The 17,828-nt window shown below is 45.1% G+C and overlaps 1 protein-coding gene across 3 annotated transcripts in view; it reads left to right on the top strand.

Moving 5' to 3' along the window:
• Nucleotides 1-17,828, top strand: part of LOC112257007 (neuroligin-3-like) — a 319,809-nt gene that overhangs the window by 95,390 nt on the left and 206,591 nt on the right. For all 3 annotated transcript variants that reach the window (XM_042303397.1, XM_042303399.1, XM_042303398.1), the window contains one exon: nt 3,135-3,284. In XM_042303397.1, the coding sequence (XP_042159331.1) occupies nt 3,135-3,284 (150 nt within the window). The remainder of the gene's footprint in view (nt 1-3,134; nt 3,285-17,828) is intronic.

Raw genomic sequence — 17,828 nt, 5'->3', positions numbered from 1 at the left:
AATCAACAAAAGAGGCAACCGATAACATTGACATGACTAATCTCTTTTCTTATTTCTCCTTCCTTCCTCCTTTCCTGCCTGCCTTTCTTTTCCATTTCCTTTGTATCTGTGCTCCTCTGTGGGTCTCGTGTGGCTCTGGATTGTTCTCTCTCTCTTTCTCTCTTGCTTATGTACCCCATGCATTCACTTCTCCTCCTCTCTCTTCCTCCTCCCTCCCTCTCCTCCTCCTCCTCCCTCTCCTCCCTCTTTTCCTCCTCCTCCTCTTCTCCTCCTCCTCCTCCTCCTCCTCCTCCTCCCTCTTCCTCCTCCCTCTCCTCCTTCCCTCCCTCTCCTCCCTCCTCCTCCCTCTCCCTCTTCCTCCCTCCTTCTCCTCCTCCTCCCTCTCCTCCCTCTCCTCCTCCTCCTCTTCCTTCTCCTCTCTCCTCCTCCTCCTCCTCTTCATTCTCCCTCTCCTCCTCCTCCTCCTCCTCCTCCTCTTCCTTCTCCCCCTCTTCCACTTCCCTCTCCTCCTCCTCCTCCCTCTTCTCCTTTGCCTCCCTCCCTCCCTCCCCTCCCTCCCTCCCTCTCTCCTCCTCTTCCTCCTCCCTCTACTCCTCCTCTTCCTTCTCCCCCTCCTCCTACTCCTCCATCCCTCCCTCTTCCTCCTCCTTCTTTTCCTCCTCCTCATCCTCCTCCTCCCTCTCCTCCTCCTCTTCCTTCTCCCCCTCCTCCTCCTTCCTCTCCCTCCCTCTCTCCTCCTCCTCCCTCTCCTCCTCCATCTCTCCCCCTCCTCCTCCCTCTCCTCCTCCTCCTCCCCCCTCCTCCTACTCCTCCTCCTCCTCCTCCCTCTCCTCCTTCTCCACACCTCCTCCCCCTACTCCTCCTCCTTCTCCACACCTCCTCCCCCTACTCCTCCTCCTCCCCCCTCCTCCTCCTCCTCCTCCCTCTCCTCCCCTACTCCTCCTTCTCCTCTTCCTCCCCCTACTCCTCCTCCTCCCTCTTCTCCTCCTCCTACTCCTCCTCCTCTCTTCCTCCCCCTCCTCCTCCCTCCTCTCTTCCTCATCCTTCCTCTTCTCCTCCTCCTACTCCTCCTCCCTCCTCTTCTCCTCCTACTCCTCCTCCTCCTGCTCCTCATCCTCTTCTTGTTTGAATTAAGTGTCTGTGTGGAGTGTGGCTTTGTAAATGATTTTTTAGCCAAGGCCTCCCAGATACCAGCTAGATAGATGAAGAAACCCATAAATAAAGAGATACCATGTATACACAATATTCCTTTACCATACAAGGACAGGAGCGTGTGGGTAGTGTGTGTGATTATGTGTGTGCTCCAGCAGATGCAATAGATTCAGACTCTATATTCAGGAGGATGTTGTCCCTGATTAGCCCTTCTCGAGGATTCTGAATTTCGGCTTGCCGTCGCCATGACAACCTGAATACAATATAGTCTTTCTGAATTACAATCCAATGTCTCTCTCTCTCTCTCTCTGTTTTGCCCTCTCCTTTTCTTTCTTTCTCTCTCTCTCACTGTTTTTCTCTCCTTTCTTAAGGCTGAGGTAAACAGAGACAGAGAGAGGAGGGAGAGAGAGAGGAAGAGGGGAGAGAGAGAGGAAGAGGGGAAAGAGAGAGGAAGAGGGGAGAGAGAGAGGAAGAGGGGAGAGAGGGGAGAGGGGGAGAGAGAGAGAGAGAAGAGGGAGAGAGGGAGAGAGAGAGAGGGAAGAGGGGAGAGAGGGAGAGAGAGAGAGAGAGAGGAGAGAGGGGGAGAGAGAGAGGAAGAGGAAGAGGGGAAGAGGGAGAGAGAGGGAGGGGGTAAAGGGGGTTAAACATAGGGGAGGCAGTGTGAGAGAGAACCGTGAGAGACAGATAAGAGAGATAGTGGAGGCAGTGTGAGAGAGAACCGTGAGAGACAGATAGAGAGATAGTGGAGGCAGTGTGAGAGAGAACCGTGAGAGACATATTGAGAGTGTGAGAGAGGGGCCTTTTTCTTCCACTAAGCTTCTAGAATTATTTTATCTCTCAGGTCCTCTAGGGCCGACTAAGCTATGAATCAAAGCCTTATTCTGAAAAACCTAACTTAAACATGAGGGGACATTTCATACACCATGGAAATGCATCATAGACCTCTGCTAGGTCTGCAATATCTTAGATAACGTTAACTTTGATAGCAGCACTTAGGCCTAAATTGACCTGCATGTAGACAAGCTTAGCTTTGTCCACTAGCTCATTCATTTACTAGACAATTAATTGTACCTTTATTTAACTAGGCAAGTCAGTTAAGAACAAATTCTTATTTTCAATGACGGCCTACTGGGGAACAGTGGGTTAACTGCCTTGTTCAGGGGCAGAACGACAGATGTTTACCTTGTCAGCTCGGGGATTCGACACTCAAACCACTAGGCTACCTGCCACCCCAATATAATATCCTGTTTCATAAACTGTACTGTATTATACTATATGCATGTAGTATATCCTGTATGTACATACAACATGTACAGTAGCAGACAAACAGCTGTGTCTATTAGTTGACTAGGTTACGTATTACTGTCAACAGTGACTGGCATAAGCAGTGTTAATTAGGTTAGGGTGTCAGGTATGTCATCAGAACAGATAATGCTCTTTATTGGGAAGCAAGCTGGCCTCCTGGGGGCCAAAACAAGACACAATTGGATTATAACGCTGTAGTTAGACTCACCCGAGGAGAATTCTAAGGTACTGTACAACATCCAGCTACATCGCCAGCCCAAGTGCTGTTGACTAGTGACAGATTCTCCTTTCCCCGACGTGATGACTTAACATTCATCTATCTTGAAATGGAAGTCAAATCATGACATAGTCTAATCTTTTTCTATCCAAACTGGGTTTTTGACTTGGGGGTGTGTCTGAAATGGCATCATGTTCCTTATATAGTGTACTACTTCTGTCTAGGGCCCCTGGCCAAAGGTAGTGCACTATGTAGTAAATAGTGTCCCATTTTGCACAGAGCCCTAGATTTAATCCCAGCGTAGAGTAGCTGGTACCTGGGAGGTGTCTGTGTGTGTCTGTGGTGTGTGTCTGTGGTGTTTCACCCACTGCTCTCTGAGTGTTTGAGTTTAACCCCGTGCTGCTCTGGACGAGAGAGAGGATGGCAATGTGAATGTGTTAATGATAAACAACTCTTCCAGACATACGAGACACCGGGGCCAAACCGGTGATGGTGTACATCCACGGGGGATCCTACATGGAGGGGACGGGGAATATGATCGACGGGAGCGTCCTGGCCAGCTACGGGAACGTCATCGTGATCACCCTGAACTACCGCGTCGGCGTACTAGGTAAGGAACCGTCTCTCGCTCATGTCCGTAACATCTACAGGAACAGAGTAGCTCCACATCTAACCTCTTCACACGTCTTTTCCACCACAGCTCTGATGATGTTGTTGGATCTCGTTGCTTTCTAAGGATGTTTTTCTGCTGATATTGTTGGATCTCGTTGCTTTCTAAGGATGTTTTTCTGCTGATATTGTTGGATCTCGTTGCTTTCTAAGGATGTTTTTCTGCTGATATTGTTGGATCTCGCTGCTTTCTAATGATGTTTTTCTGCTGATATTGTTGGATCTCGTTGCTTTCTAAGGATGTTTTTCTGCTGATATTGTTGGATCTCGTTGCTTTCTAAGGATGTTTTTCTGCTGATATTGTTGGATCTCGCTGCTTTCTAATGATGTTTTTCTGCTGATATTGTTGGATCTCGTTGCTTTCTAAGGATGTTTATTTTGGACTTCTATGTCTTCCACAGAGGAGGCTGGTGAGAGGAGCTATAGGAGAGCGGGTTCATTGTAATGACTGGAATGGAATTATGGAATGGTATCAAACACATCACACATATGGAAACCACGTTTGACTCTGTTCCATTGATTCCATTCCAGCCATTACATTCAACCCATCCTCCTATAGTTCCTCTCACCAGCCTCCTCTGGTAGGACAGATATGTATGTTGTTACGTACGTTAACATGTAACGGTGTTTGCTTGATGCTGTATACCTGATGTTGGATACCATGCTCTCTGCTGTTATACAACGAGGAGTAGGTATTGCTGGGTTCAGACTAAATTAAGAAATTATTGTAATGAGAGTGAAACAAAGACTTGATGGGATAGGTGTGATACCAGAGAGGAAAGAGAGAAAGGGGGATGAGTGAGTGAGAGAGTGAGAGAGTGAGAGAAGGGAGGAGAGAGAGAGAGGCAGAGAGAGGGAGAGGGAAAGAGAAACAGTGAGAGGAGAGATATAGAGAGAGAGAGGAAGGAAGGAGAGAGAGAGAGAGATGCAGAGAGAGAAGGGAGGAGAGAGACAGAGGCAGAGAGAGAGAAGGGAGGAGAGATATAGAGAGGCAGAGAGAGAGAGAGAGAGATAGAGAGGGAGAGAGGGAGAGAGAGATAGAGAGGGAGAGAGAGAGAAAAGAGAGAAAGAGAGAGAGAGGGGGGAGAGAGAGAGAGAAAAGAGAGAAAGAGAGAAAGAGAGAGAGAGGAGGGAGAGAAGCAGAGAGTGAGGATAGAGGGAGAGAGAAGCAGAGGCAGAGAGAGAGCAAGAAGCAGGGAGAGAGAAGCAGAGAGTGAGGATGGAGAGAGAAGCAGAGAGGCTGTTGGTGGGGCATTGACTCACAGCTTATTCTCCTCTTAGAAAACCATTACAGTCGCAGTGAGCAGCAATGCAAAATGGAGTCTGTTAGCTAACACACTACCAGAGCTTTCTTTCTCTCCCTCTCTCACATACACTAGCACACATGCAGATGTACGTATGCACGCACAAACACACAGACAGGCCTCAGGCACACACACCACATGCACACACACCCTGACAACCCCCCTTTGTTATTACACTGCTGCTACTCTCTGTTTATTATCTCTGCATCATCACTTTACCCCCACCTACATGTACAATGACCTCGACTAACCCGTACCCAGCACATTGACTCAGTACAAGTAACCACTGTAAACAGCCTCAATATCGGTATTGTAATTGTTTTGTTTTACTTTTGATTTGATTTGATTTTCTACTTTACTTTATTTAGGAAATAGTTTCTTGACTCTAGTTCTTGAACTGCACTGTTGGTTAGGTTGAAATGGTAACCTAACTCACGGTAAGGTTGAAATGTTATATTGGGCGCATGTGACAAATACAATTTGATTTGACACACACACACGTATACACACACACTATCAAAGCTCTTTAGATATCCCACTCTTCTCTCTGTTTCTGTTTTCATTGGGAATCATATGGGAGGTTTTGTATTGGTAGATAGATAATGCTGTTTTCATTGGGAATCATACGGGAGGTTTTGTATTGGTAGATAGATAATGCTGTTTTCATTGGGAATCATATGGGAGGTTTTTTATTGGTAGATAGATAATGATGTTTTCAGGGAAGCAGTATTATTGTTGTTGTTGTTGCCTTGTTGTTTGCGCTCAGATTTCTCCCCAGTGTCTTTGAGTAAAAAGCTGAGGATAAATAGATTGTTTTAGACGGTGGGTATTGAGCTGAGATACACACCTGTGGGTATTGAGCTGAGATACCCACCTGCTGGTATTGAGCTGAGATACCCACCTGCTGGTATTGAGCTGAGATACACACCTGAGGGTATTGAGCTGAGATACCCACCTGCTGGTATTGAGCTGAGATACACACCTGAGGGTATTGAGCTGAGATACACACCTGAGGGTATTGCGCTGAGATACACACCTGAGGGTATTGAGCTGAGATACACACCTGAGGGTATTGAGCTGAGATACACACCTGTGGGTATTGCGCTGAGATACACACCTGAGGGTATTGCGCTGAGATACACACCTGTGGGTATTGAGCTGAGTCAGTCATCAGGACTGTGTTGTCTGTTCTACTGAGTCAGTCATCAGGACTGTGTTGTCTGAGTGTTGTCTGTTCTACTGAGTCAGTCATCAGGACTGTGTTGTCTGACTGTTGTCTGTTCTACTGAGTCAGTCATCAGGACTGTGTTGTCTGTTCTACTGAGTCAGTCATCGGGACTGTGTTGTCTGAGTGTTGTCTGTTATACTGAGCCAGTCATCAGGACTGTGTTGTCTGACTGTTGTCTGTTCTACTGAGTCAGTCATCAGGACTGTGTTGTCTGTTCTACTGAGTCAGTCATCAGGACTGTGTTGTCTGAGTGTTGTCTGTTATACTGAGCCAGTCATCAGGATTGTGTTGTCTGACTGTTGTCTGTTCTACTGAGTCGTTGATAAGACTAACAGACATTCTGTGAAATAAGTTACGGTAGTGATGCATGTTGTGTGATAATGTCTGTTTTTGTTCTGGTCTGACCACCTCTCTGTGGTCTCTGATATTAAACTGTTATTACAGACTCTCCTATAAACCAAATCAAATCTAGAGAAATCAAACTCAGTCTCATGGACAGTTAACGATAAGCTGGCTGTAAACACACCATGTGACTTGTTGGTCGCATGTTTCATGAGCTGAAATAAAAAAAATCCCCAAGTGTTCCAGAAGCACAAAAGCTTATTTCTCTCAAATGTTGTGCACAAATTTGTTAAGGTCCCTGTTAGTGAGCATTTCTCCTTTGCCAGATAATTAATCCACCTGACAGGTGTGGCATATCAAGAAGCTGATTGAACAGCATGATCATTACACAGGTGCACCTTGTGCTGGGGACAATAAAAGGTGCAGTTTAGTCACACAACACAACGCCACAGATGTCTCAAGTTTTGAGGGAGCATGCAATTGGCATGCTGACTGCAGGAATGTTCATCAGAACTGTTGCCAGAGAATTGAATGTTAATTTATTTATCATAAGCAGATTCCAACATCCTTTTAGAGAATTTGTCAGTATGCCAACCGGCCTCACAACCGCAGACCACGTGTAACCACGCCAGCCCAGGGCCTCCACATCCGGCTTCTTCCCCTGTGGGATGGTCTGAGGTTGTGCTGAGGAGTATTTCTGTCTGTAATAAAGCCATTTTGTGGGTCCGCAGTGGGCCCACGCCCTCCCAAGCCCACCCATGACTGAACCCCTGCCCAGTCATGTGAAGTCCATAGATCAGGGCCCAATGAATTTATTTCCATTGACTGATTTCCTGATATAAACTGTAAGTCAGTAAAATCGTTGACATTCTGTCACGGTGTGTTTATTTTGTTGTTCAGTGTATTATACAGGTATGTGTGATATATTAGGATCCTCATTAGTCGACGCTGATGGCGACAGCTAGTCTTACTGGGGTCCGACACATAACAAATAATACATTACAGACAAAACACTTACACTACATGTTCATGTTTTTAAATGTATCTATCAGTTCCACATACATGTCAGTTCATACACACAACCAGTAGATCACATGTCAGTTCATACACACAACAAGTAGATCACATGTCAGTTCATACACACAACCAGTAGATCACATGTCAGTTCATACACACAACAAGTAGATCACATGTCAGTTCATACACAACCAGTAGATCACATGTCAGTTCATACACACAACAAGTAGATCACATGTCAGTTCATACACACAACCAGTAGATCACATGTCAGTTCATACACACAACAAGTAGATCACATGTCAGTTCATACACACAACCAGTAGATCACATGTCAGTTCATACACAACCAGTAGATCACATGTCAGTTCATACACAACCAGTAGATCACATGTCAGTTCATACACAACCAGTAGATCACATGTCAGTTCATATACACAACAAGTAGGTCACATGTCAGTTCATACACACAACCAGTAGATCACATGTCAGTTCAGACACCCAACAAGTAGATCACATGTCAGTTCATATACACAACAAGTAGATCTCATGTCAATACATACACACAACCAGTAGATCACATGTCAGTTCATATAAACAACCAGTAGATCACATGTCAGTTCATACACACAACCAGTAGATCACATGTCAGTTCATACACACAACCAGTAGATCACATGTCAGTTCATACACAACCAGTAGATCACATGTCAGTTCATACACAACCAGTGGATCACATGTCAGTTCATACACAACCAGTAGATCACATGTCAGTTCATACACAACCAGTAGATCACATGTCAGTTCATACACAACCAGTAGATCACATGTCAGTACATACACACAACATGTAGATCACATGTCAGTTCATACACACAACCAGTAGATCACATGTCAGTTCATATACACAGCAAGTAGATCACATGTCAGTTCATATACACAGCAAGTAGATCACATGTCAGTTCATACACACAACATGTAGATCACATGTCAGTTCATACACACAACCAGTAGATCACATGTCAGTTCATATACACAACAAGTAGATCACATGTCAGTTCATACACAGCAGGTCACATGGTGGAGAGGCGTTGTGCCGTGAGGCGTTGCTTTATTTGTTTTTGAAACCAGGTTTTACTGTTCACTTACGCTGCTTGTATATATGTGTATTAGATGGAAGGGGGTTCCACGGTTCTACATGTATATAAGTGTATTAGATGGAAGGGGGTTCCACGGTTCTACATGTATATATGTGTTTTAGATGGAAGGGGTTCCACGGTTCTACATGTATATATGTGTATTAGATGGAAGGGGGTTCCACGGTTCTACATGTATATATGTGTATTAGATGGAAGGGGTTCCACGGTTCTACATGTATATATGTGTATTAGATGGAAGGGGGTTCCACGGTTCTACATGTATATATGTGTATTAGATGGAAGGGGGTTCCACGGTTCTACATGTATATATGTGTATTCGATGGAAGGGGGTTCCATGGTTCTACATGTATATATGTGTATTAGATGGAAGGGGGTTCCACGGTTCTACATGTATATATGTGTATTAGATTCCATGCATTCATGGTTCTATGCATTCATGGTTCTGTTTAATACTGTACATTTTCTTGAATTTGTCCTGGACCTGGGGACTGTGAAAAGACCCCTGGTGGCATGTCTGGTGGGGTAAATGTGTGTGTCAGTGACTAAGCAAACAGTTAGACATTTCCAACACATTCATGTTTCTTCTAAAAAAAGAAGTGATGCAGTCAGTCGCTCCTCAACTCTCATCCAAGAGAGACTGGCAGCATAGATTATATATCAGCCCTCAGATTACAATGAAGAACAAGACCTGCTGCTCTGTTCTGGGTCAGCTGCAGCTTAACTAGGACTTTTTTGGCAACACTTCGGCTAGTGATACATTTATTACATCCATTTTTTCACTTTAATAATGGAAACATGTATGTAATAAATGTATCACTAGTCACTTTAAACAATGCCACTTTATGTAATGTTTACATACCCTACATTGCTCATCTCATATGTATATACTGTACTCGATACCATCTACTGCATCTAGCCTATGCCGTTCTGTACCATCACTCATTCATATATTTGTTTACGTACATATTCTTCATTCCTTTACACCAATGCGTATACTGTAGTGAAATTGTTAGGTTCGATTACTCGTTGGATATTACTGCATTGTCGGAAATGGAAGCACAAGCATTTCGCTACACTCGCATTAACATCTGCTAACCATGTGTATGTGACAAATATAATTTGATTTGATTTGATTTCTCCATGTGACTGGACAATAATCAAGATAAGAATAAACTAGAGCCTGCAGGACTTCCTTTGTGGAGTATGGTGTCAATATAAATGTTTAATATAAGATTAGATGGCATTAAGGTAGAGTCCAGGGCATTAAGGTAGAGTACAGGGCATAGCCTAGTGGTTAGAGCGTTGGACTAGTAACCGGAAGGTTGCAGATTCAAACCCCCGAGCTGACAAGGTACAAATCTGTCGTTCTGCCCCTGAACAGGCAGTTAACCCACTGTTCCTAGGCCACCATTGAAAATAATAATTTGTTCTTAACAGACTTGCTTAGTAAAATAAAAAAAATTAAGGTAGAGTACAGGGCATTAAGGTAGAGTACAGGGCATTAAGGTAGAGTACAGGGCATTAAGGTAGAGTACAGGGCATTAAGGTAGAGTACAGGGCATTAAGGTAGAGTACAGGGCATTAAGGTAGAGTACAGGGCATTAAGGTAGATTACAGGGCATTAAGGTAGAGTACAGGGCATTAAGGTAGAGTACAGGGCATTAAGGTAGAGTACAGGGCATGAAGGTAGAACACAGGGCCGTGAGGTCGAGTCCAGGGTATTAAGGTAGAGTACAGGGCATTAAGGTATAGTACAGGGCATTAAGGTATAGTACAGGGCATTAAGGTAGAGTACAGGGCATTAGGGTAGAGTACAGGGCATTAAGGTATAGTACAGGGCATCTAGGTAGAGTACAGGGCATTAAGGTAGAGTACAGGGCATTAAGGTAGAGTACATGGCATTAAGGTAGAGTACAGGGCATTAAGGTATAGTACAGGGCATTAAGGTAGAACACAGGGCATTAAGGTAGAGTACAGGGCATTAAGGTAGAGTACAGGGCATTAAGGTAGAGTACAGGGCATTAAGGTAGAGTACAGAGCATTAAGGTAGAGTACAGGGCATTAAGGTAGAGTACAGGGCATTAAGGTAGAGTACAGGGCATTAAGGTAGAGTACAGGGCATTAAGGTAGAACACAGGGCATTAAGGTAGAGTACAGGGCATTAAGGTAGAACACAGGGCATTAAGGTAGAGTACAGGGCATTAAGGTAGAGTACAGGGCATTAAGGTAGAGTACAGGGCATTAAGGTAGAGTACAGGGCATTAAGGTAGAGTACAGGGCATTAAGGTAGAATACAGGGCATTAAGGTAGAGTACAGGGCATTAAGGTAGAGTACAGGGCATTAAGGTAGAGTACAGGGCATTAAGGTAGAGTACAGGGCATTAAGGTAGAGTGCAGGGCATTAAGGTAGAGTACAGGGCATTAAGGTAGAACACAGGGCATTAAGGTAGAGTACAGGGCATTAAGGTAGAGTACAGGGCATTAAGGTAGAGTACAGGGCATTAAGGACAGGAGTATATGACTGCATAATGTGCAGGATTTTGTAAATGTTATGTTATTGGAATCACCAAACTCTACTTGAGTGGGACTGGAAACACACTACAGTGTAGTGAATATAGGCAATATGATGGTTTCATTACTTAAGGCTTAGATCATAGAGACTTCATCTAAAGAGGACCATGCCGCTCTCCCAAAGCTTTGGTTGGTGCCTGAAACCAGTGAATCCTGATAAGAAACAAATGTGATTGGTCCTCAATCAAAAAGATGTTGAATAAAACATACCTCATTTTAAAATGTTGATTCTATTTTGATTGTATTATTTTGAGATGATTTTAGACCAGAGAGACATCATAGATAGACATCAGAATATATTGGAGGACAAACCAGACCGTCACTGCCAGTACAGTACAAGGTCTCTCTTGTAAAAAAAAATAGATTGTATCTCCAGATTAACCAGGGAAAATGAAGGTTCAATCCTAACATAAGTACGAAATGAAGTTGTACATCCTGGTCCTCTGCTGTAACAGTTGGCTGAGATGAAGAGTCCTGACCTTGGGTTTTGGCAGAAGTCTGAGCCTTGGTACATGTGTTATACATTTAGAAACAGTAATTAATTCTTTCCCTGTGGGAGGAGTTAAGTATTTCCCTGTGGGAGGAGTTAAGTCTTTCCCTGTGGGAGGAGTTAAGTCTTTCCCTGTGGGAGGAGTTAAGTCTTTCCCTGTGGGAGGAGTTAAGTCTTTCCCTGTGGGAGGAGTTAAGTCTTTCCCTGTGGGAGGAGTTAAGTCTTTCCCTTTGGGAGGAGTTAAGTCTTTCCTGTGGGAGGAGTTAAGTCTTTCCCTGTGGGAGGAGTTAAGTCTTTCCCTGTGGGAGGAGTTAAGTCTTTCCCTGTGGGAGGAGTTAAGAGTTAATTTCCCTGTGGGAGGGGTTAAGTCTTTCCCTGTGGGAGGGGTTAAGTCTTTCCCTTTGGGAGGAGTTAAGTCTTTCCCTGTGGGAGGAGTTAAGTCTTTCACTGTGGGAGGAGTTAAGTCGTTCAATGTGGGAGGAGTTAAGTCTTTCCCTGTGGGAGGTGTTAAGTCTTTCCCTGTGGGAGGAGTTAAGTCTTTCCCCGTGGGAGGAGTTAAGTCTTTCCCTTTGGGAGGAGTTAGGTCTTTCCCTTTCGGAGGAGTTAAGTCTTTCCCTTTAGGAGGAGTTAAGTCTTTCCCTGTGGGAGGAGTTAAGTCTTTCCCTGTGGGAGGAGTTAAGTCTTTCCCTGTGGGAGGAGTTAAGTATTTCCCTGTGGGAGGAGTTAAGTCTCTCCCTGTTGGACGAGTTAAGTCTTTCCCTGTGGGAGGGAATTGGCAGAGCCAGTGACTAATTCTATGAGTAAAGAGCAGTGATACGAGATACTCCCCTCTGACTGCCACTTACACATCATTAAAGAGACACTGCAACCTAGGATTAAAGAACCACACACACACACACACACACACACACACACACACACACACACACACACACACACACACACACACACACAAGCATGGACACACATAGGGACGCACACACACACATGCAGACGCGCGTGCGTACACACACACACAAACACACACACACACACACACACACACACACACACACACACACACACACACACACACACACACACACACACACACACACACACACACACAGTCAGGGTCACACAGCAATCAATGGGCTGGGGGAGGAAACAAGATTGTATTTCTGTAAATAAACAACACCTCTGAGTTCAGTTGATTCCACAGTGTAGCATTAGGGTCTCACTTAGTGTGTTCTCCATATCAACTGGACCACAGTGGTGTCTCTATATCAACTGGACCACAGTGGTGTCTCCATATGAATGGTACCACAGTGGTGTCTCCATATCAACTGGACCACAGTGGTGTCTCTATATCAACTGGACCTCAGTAGTGTCTCCATATCAACTGGACCACAGTGGTGTCTCCATACGAATGGTACCACAGTGGTGTCTCCATATCAACTGGACCACAGTGGTGTCTCTATATCAAATGGACCACAGTGGTGTCTCCATATGAATGGTACCACAGTGGTGTCTCCATATCAACTGGACCACAGTGGTGTCTCCATATCAACTGGATCTCAGTGGTGTCTCCATACGAATGGTACCACAGTGGTGTCTCCATATCAACTGGACCACAGTGGTGTCTCCATACGAATGGTACCACAGTGGTGTCTCCATATCAACTGGACCACAGTGGTGTCTCCATATCAACTGGACCACAGTGGTGTCTCCATATCAACTGGACCACAGTGGTGTCTCCATATCAACTGGACCACAGTGGTGTCTCTATATCAACTGGACCTCAGTGGTGTCTCTATATCAACTGGACCACAGTGGTGTCTCCATATCAACTGGCCCACAGTGGTGTCTCCATATCAACTGGACCTCAGTAGTGTCTCCATATCAACTGGACCACAGTGGTGTCTCCATATCAACTGGACCACAGTGGTGTCTCCATATCAACTGGACCACAGTGGTGTCTCTATATCAACTGGACCACAGTGGTGTCTCCATATCAACTGGACCTCAGTGGTGTCTCCATATCAACTGGACCTCAGTGGTGTCTCCATATCAACTGGACCACAGTGGTGTCTCCATATCAACTGGACCTCAGTGGTGTCTCCATATCAACTGGACCTCAGTAGTGTCTCCCCATTCATTAGGTTTTAAATGTTAAACCTGTAATTAGCATTTAATTAGTGCGGTCTTGTGTGGCTCATTTGGTAGAGCGTGGCACTTGCATTGCCATGTTTGTGGATTCAATTCCCATGGGGGACCAGTATGAAAATGTATGCAGTCACTACTGAAAGTCACTCTGGACAAGAGTGTCTGCTAAATGACTAAATTGTAAAGGATACAACATTTTTAAAAATCAATCCACTAGAATAAGTGTATTCAACTTTGGAGAAATTCTGTTTTTCTGTTCTACCTGATAATGAATTGCACCCACCTGGTGTGCCATGTATCAATCAACCCCTGATTAGAGGGGAACAATGTGAAAAGTAGTGGAACTGGCTTCCAGGTGCAGAATTGAGAGCAGTGGCTCCCAAACTAGGAGTCTGAAAAATATTTTTTTTAAATTTCCAAAATCCTCTGGAAGGTAGGAAGTGGCTCCGTAGTCAAGCACCATGGTCTTGTAGTGGATGCGAGCCAGTGGAGTGTGCAGAGCAGCAGGGAGACTTGGGGAGGTTGAAAACCAGGTGGGCTGCAGTGTTCTGGATAAATTGCAGGGGTTTGATGGCACAAATGGGGAACAGTGAGTTTCAGTAGTCCAGACGGGAGAGGACAAGTGCCTGGATTAGGACCTGCGCTGCTTCCTGTGTGAGGAAGGAACTCTATGGATGTTCCTCTTCCTGAGTGAGGAAGGGTCGTACTCTACGGATGTTCCTCTTCCTGAGTGAGGAAGGGTCGTACTCTACGGATGTTCCTCTTCCTGAGTGAGGAAGGGTCGTACTCTATGGATGTTCCTCTTCCTGAGTGAGGAAGGGTCGTACTCTACGGATGTTCCTCTTCCTGAGTGAGGAAGGGTCGTACTCTATGGATGTTCCTCTTCCTGAGTGAGGAAGGGTCGTACTCTATGGATGTTCCTCTTCCTGAGTGATGAAGGGTCGTACTGTTCCTCTTCCTGAGTGATGAAGGGTCGGATGTTCCTCTTCCTGAGTGAGGAAGGGTCGTACTCTACGGATGTTCCTCTTCCTGAGTGAGGAAGGGTCGTACTCTACGGATGTTCCTCTTCCTGAGTGAGGAAGGGTCGTACTCTACGGATGTTCCTCTTCCTGAGTGAGGAAGGGTCGTACTCTACGGATGTTGTAGAGCATGAACCTGCAGGAGCAAGTCGCTGTTTTGATGTTTGCAGAGAACGAGAGGGTGTTGCCAAGGTTCATTGCACTCTGGGAGGGCGACACTGTGGAGTTGTCAACCGTGATGGAGACGTCTTTGAGCGGGCAGGGCTTGCCTGGAAGGAAGAGAAGCTCCTGTCGAGGTTGAGCTTGAGGTGGTGGGCCGACAACCAAGCTGAGATATCTGCCAGGCAAGCAGAGACGAGGAAACTGACTCCCCAGCTCATGCTCTCCAAATGGACGTTAGGTATGAGCGAGAAGATCCCATTGTATTGACTTGTTAGCAATACATGTTGGGGGGGGGGGTTCTATTCATGAGGAAATAATGTTCTGTCTCATGATTTCTGAGCATGAAACGGCACAGGGGATGTTCAGTGTGATGAGTGGTCATATTGATGATAATATGATGTATACACCCACTGTAATGAATACACCCACTGTAGGGGATACATCCACTGTAATGAATACACCCACTGTATGGGGATACACCCACTGTAATGAATACACCCACTGTATGGGGATACACCCACTGTAATGAATACACCCACTGTAATCAATACACCCACTGTAATTAATACACCCACTGTATGGGGATACACCCACTGAAATGGATACACCCACTGTAATTAATACACCCACTGTAGGGGATACACCCACTGTAATGTATACACCCACTGTAGTGGATACACCCACTGTAATGGATATACCCACTGTAGGGGATACACCCACTGTAGGGGATACATCCACTGTAGGGGATACATCCACTGTAGTGGATACACCCAATGTAATGGATACACCCACTGTAAGGGATACACCCACTGTAACGAATACACCCACTGTAATGAATACACCCACTGAAATGAATGCACCCACTGTAGTGGATACACCCACTGTAATGAATACACCCACTGTAATGGATACACCCACTGTAGGGGATACACCCACTGTAATGGATACACCCACTGTAGGGGATACACCCAATGTAATGAATACACCCACTGTAGGGGATACACCCAATATAATGAATACACCCACTGTAGGGGATAAACCCAATGTAATGAATACACCCACTGTAGGGGATACACCCACTGTAACGTATATACCCACTGTAATGAATACACCCACTGTAGTGGATACACCCACTGTAATGAATACACCCACTGTAGGGGATACACCCAATGTAATGAATACACCCACTGTAGGGGATACACCCAATATAATGAATACACCCACTGTAGGGGATAAACCCAATGTAATGAATACACCCACTGTAGGGGATACACCCACTGTAACGTATATACCCACTGTAATGAATACACCCACTGTAGGGGATACACCCAATGTAATGAATACACCCAATGTAGGGGATACACCCAATGTAGGGGATACACCCAATGTAATGCATACACCCACTGTAGGGGATACACCCAATATAATGAATACACCCACTGTAGTGGATACACCCACTGTAGTGGATACACCCACTGTAGTGGATACACCCACCGTTGGGGATACACCCACTGTAATGGATACACCCACTGTAGTGGATACACCCACTGTAGTGGATACACCCACTGTTGGGGATACACCCACTGTAGTGGATACACCCACTGTTGGGGATACACCCACTGTAGTGGATACACCCACTGTAGTGGATACACCGAGAGCATCTGGCAGCAGAAGAGCTGAGCACAGAACTCCAAGTTATGCTGCTTCAGGTGACTTTGAATGTAAACTACATCAAACCACATCCACTGCGCTCACACCTGTTCACTAAACTATGTGGAGATATGGTATCAGAGCAGGACAATGTTCAATTGTGTTGTGTGTTGTACAGAAACCCAGCCTAAAACCCCAAACAGCAAGCAATGCAGGTGTAGAAGCACAGTGGCTAGAAAAAACTCCCTAGAAAGGCCAAAACCTAGGAAGAAACCTAGAGAGGAACCAGGCTATGAGGGTTGGCCAGTCCTCTTCTGGCTGTGCCGAGTGGAGATTATAACAGAACATGGCCAAGATGTTCAAATGTTCATAAATGACAAGCATGGTCAAATAATAATAATCACAGTAGTTGTCGAGGGTGAAGCAAGTCAGCACCTCAGGAGTAAATGTCAGTTGGCTTTTCATAGCCGATCATTGAAAGTATCTCTACCGCTCCTGCTGATGAGGTGCGCACTGTCTGTCACGGACGTCGTCAGGGAAATGACTGGACCAAGGTGCAGCGTGGTGAGAGTACATTATCCTTTATTAAGAATGGCGCCAACAAGAAACAACAAAAACGACCGTGAAGCTGACTAGGGCTATACAGGTCACTAACACAGACAACTACACACAACTGAGGTGGCAAAACGGGCTACGTAAGTATGATTCCCAATCACAGACAACGATAGACAGCTGTCCCTGATTGAGAACCATACCAGGCCAAGACATAGAAACACAAAACATAGAAAAAAGGACATAGAATGCCCACCCTAGTCACACCCTGGTCTACCCAAAATAGAGAATAAAAGCCTCTCTATGGCCAGGGCGTGACACTGTCGACCACGCCCCCCTTGACTTTAAGAAGCTCTGACTCGACATGCATGAAGCACACCCATCCCATTAGTGGTTGGAGAGACAAGATACAGTACCTTCGGGAAAAGTATTCAGACCCCTTGACTTTTCCCCCATTTTGTTACGTTACAGCCTTATAATGTATTAAATAAAACAATTTCCTCCTCAATCTTCACACAATACCCCGTGATGACAAAGTGAAAACAGGTTTTTAGAAATGTTTGCAAATGTATTATAAACAAAAACAGAAATACCTTATTTACATAACTATTCAGACCCTTTGCTATGAGACTCGAAATTGTGCTCCGGTGCATCCTGTTTCCATTGATCATCCTTGAGATGTTTCTAAAACTTGGAGTCCACCTGTGGTAAATTCAATTGATTGGACATGATTTGGAAAGGCACACACCTGTCTCTATAAAGTTTCACAGTTGACAGTTCATATCAGAAAAAACCAAGACATGAGGTTGAAGGAATTGTCCGTAGAGCTCTGAAACTGGATTGTG

This window comes from Oncorhynchus tshawytscha, linkage group LG21, assembly GCF_018296145.1.
Source record: "Oncorhynchus tshawytscha isolate Ot180627B linkage group LG21, Otsh_v2.0, whole genome shotgun sequence".
In the NCBI taxonomy this organism is placed as follows: domain Eukaryota; kingdom Metazoa; phylum Chordata; class Actinopteri; order Salmoniformes; family Salmonidae; genus Oncorhynchus; species Oncorhynchus tshawytscha.
Note: the sequence above shows the minus strand (reverse complement) of the source record. Positions and strands in the feature narration are given on the sequence as shown.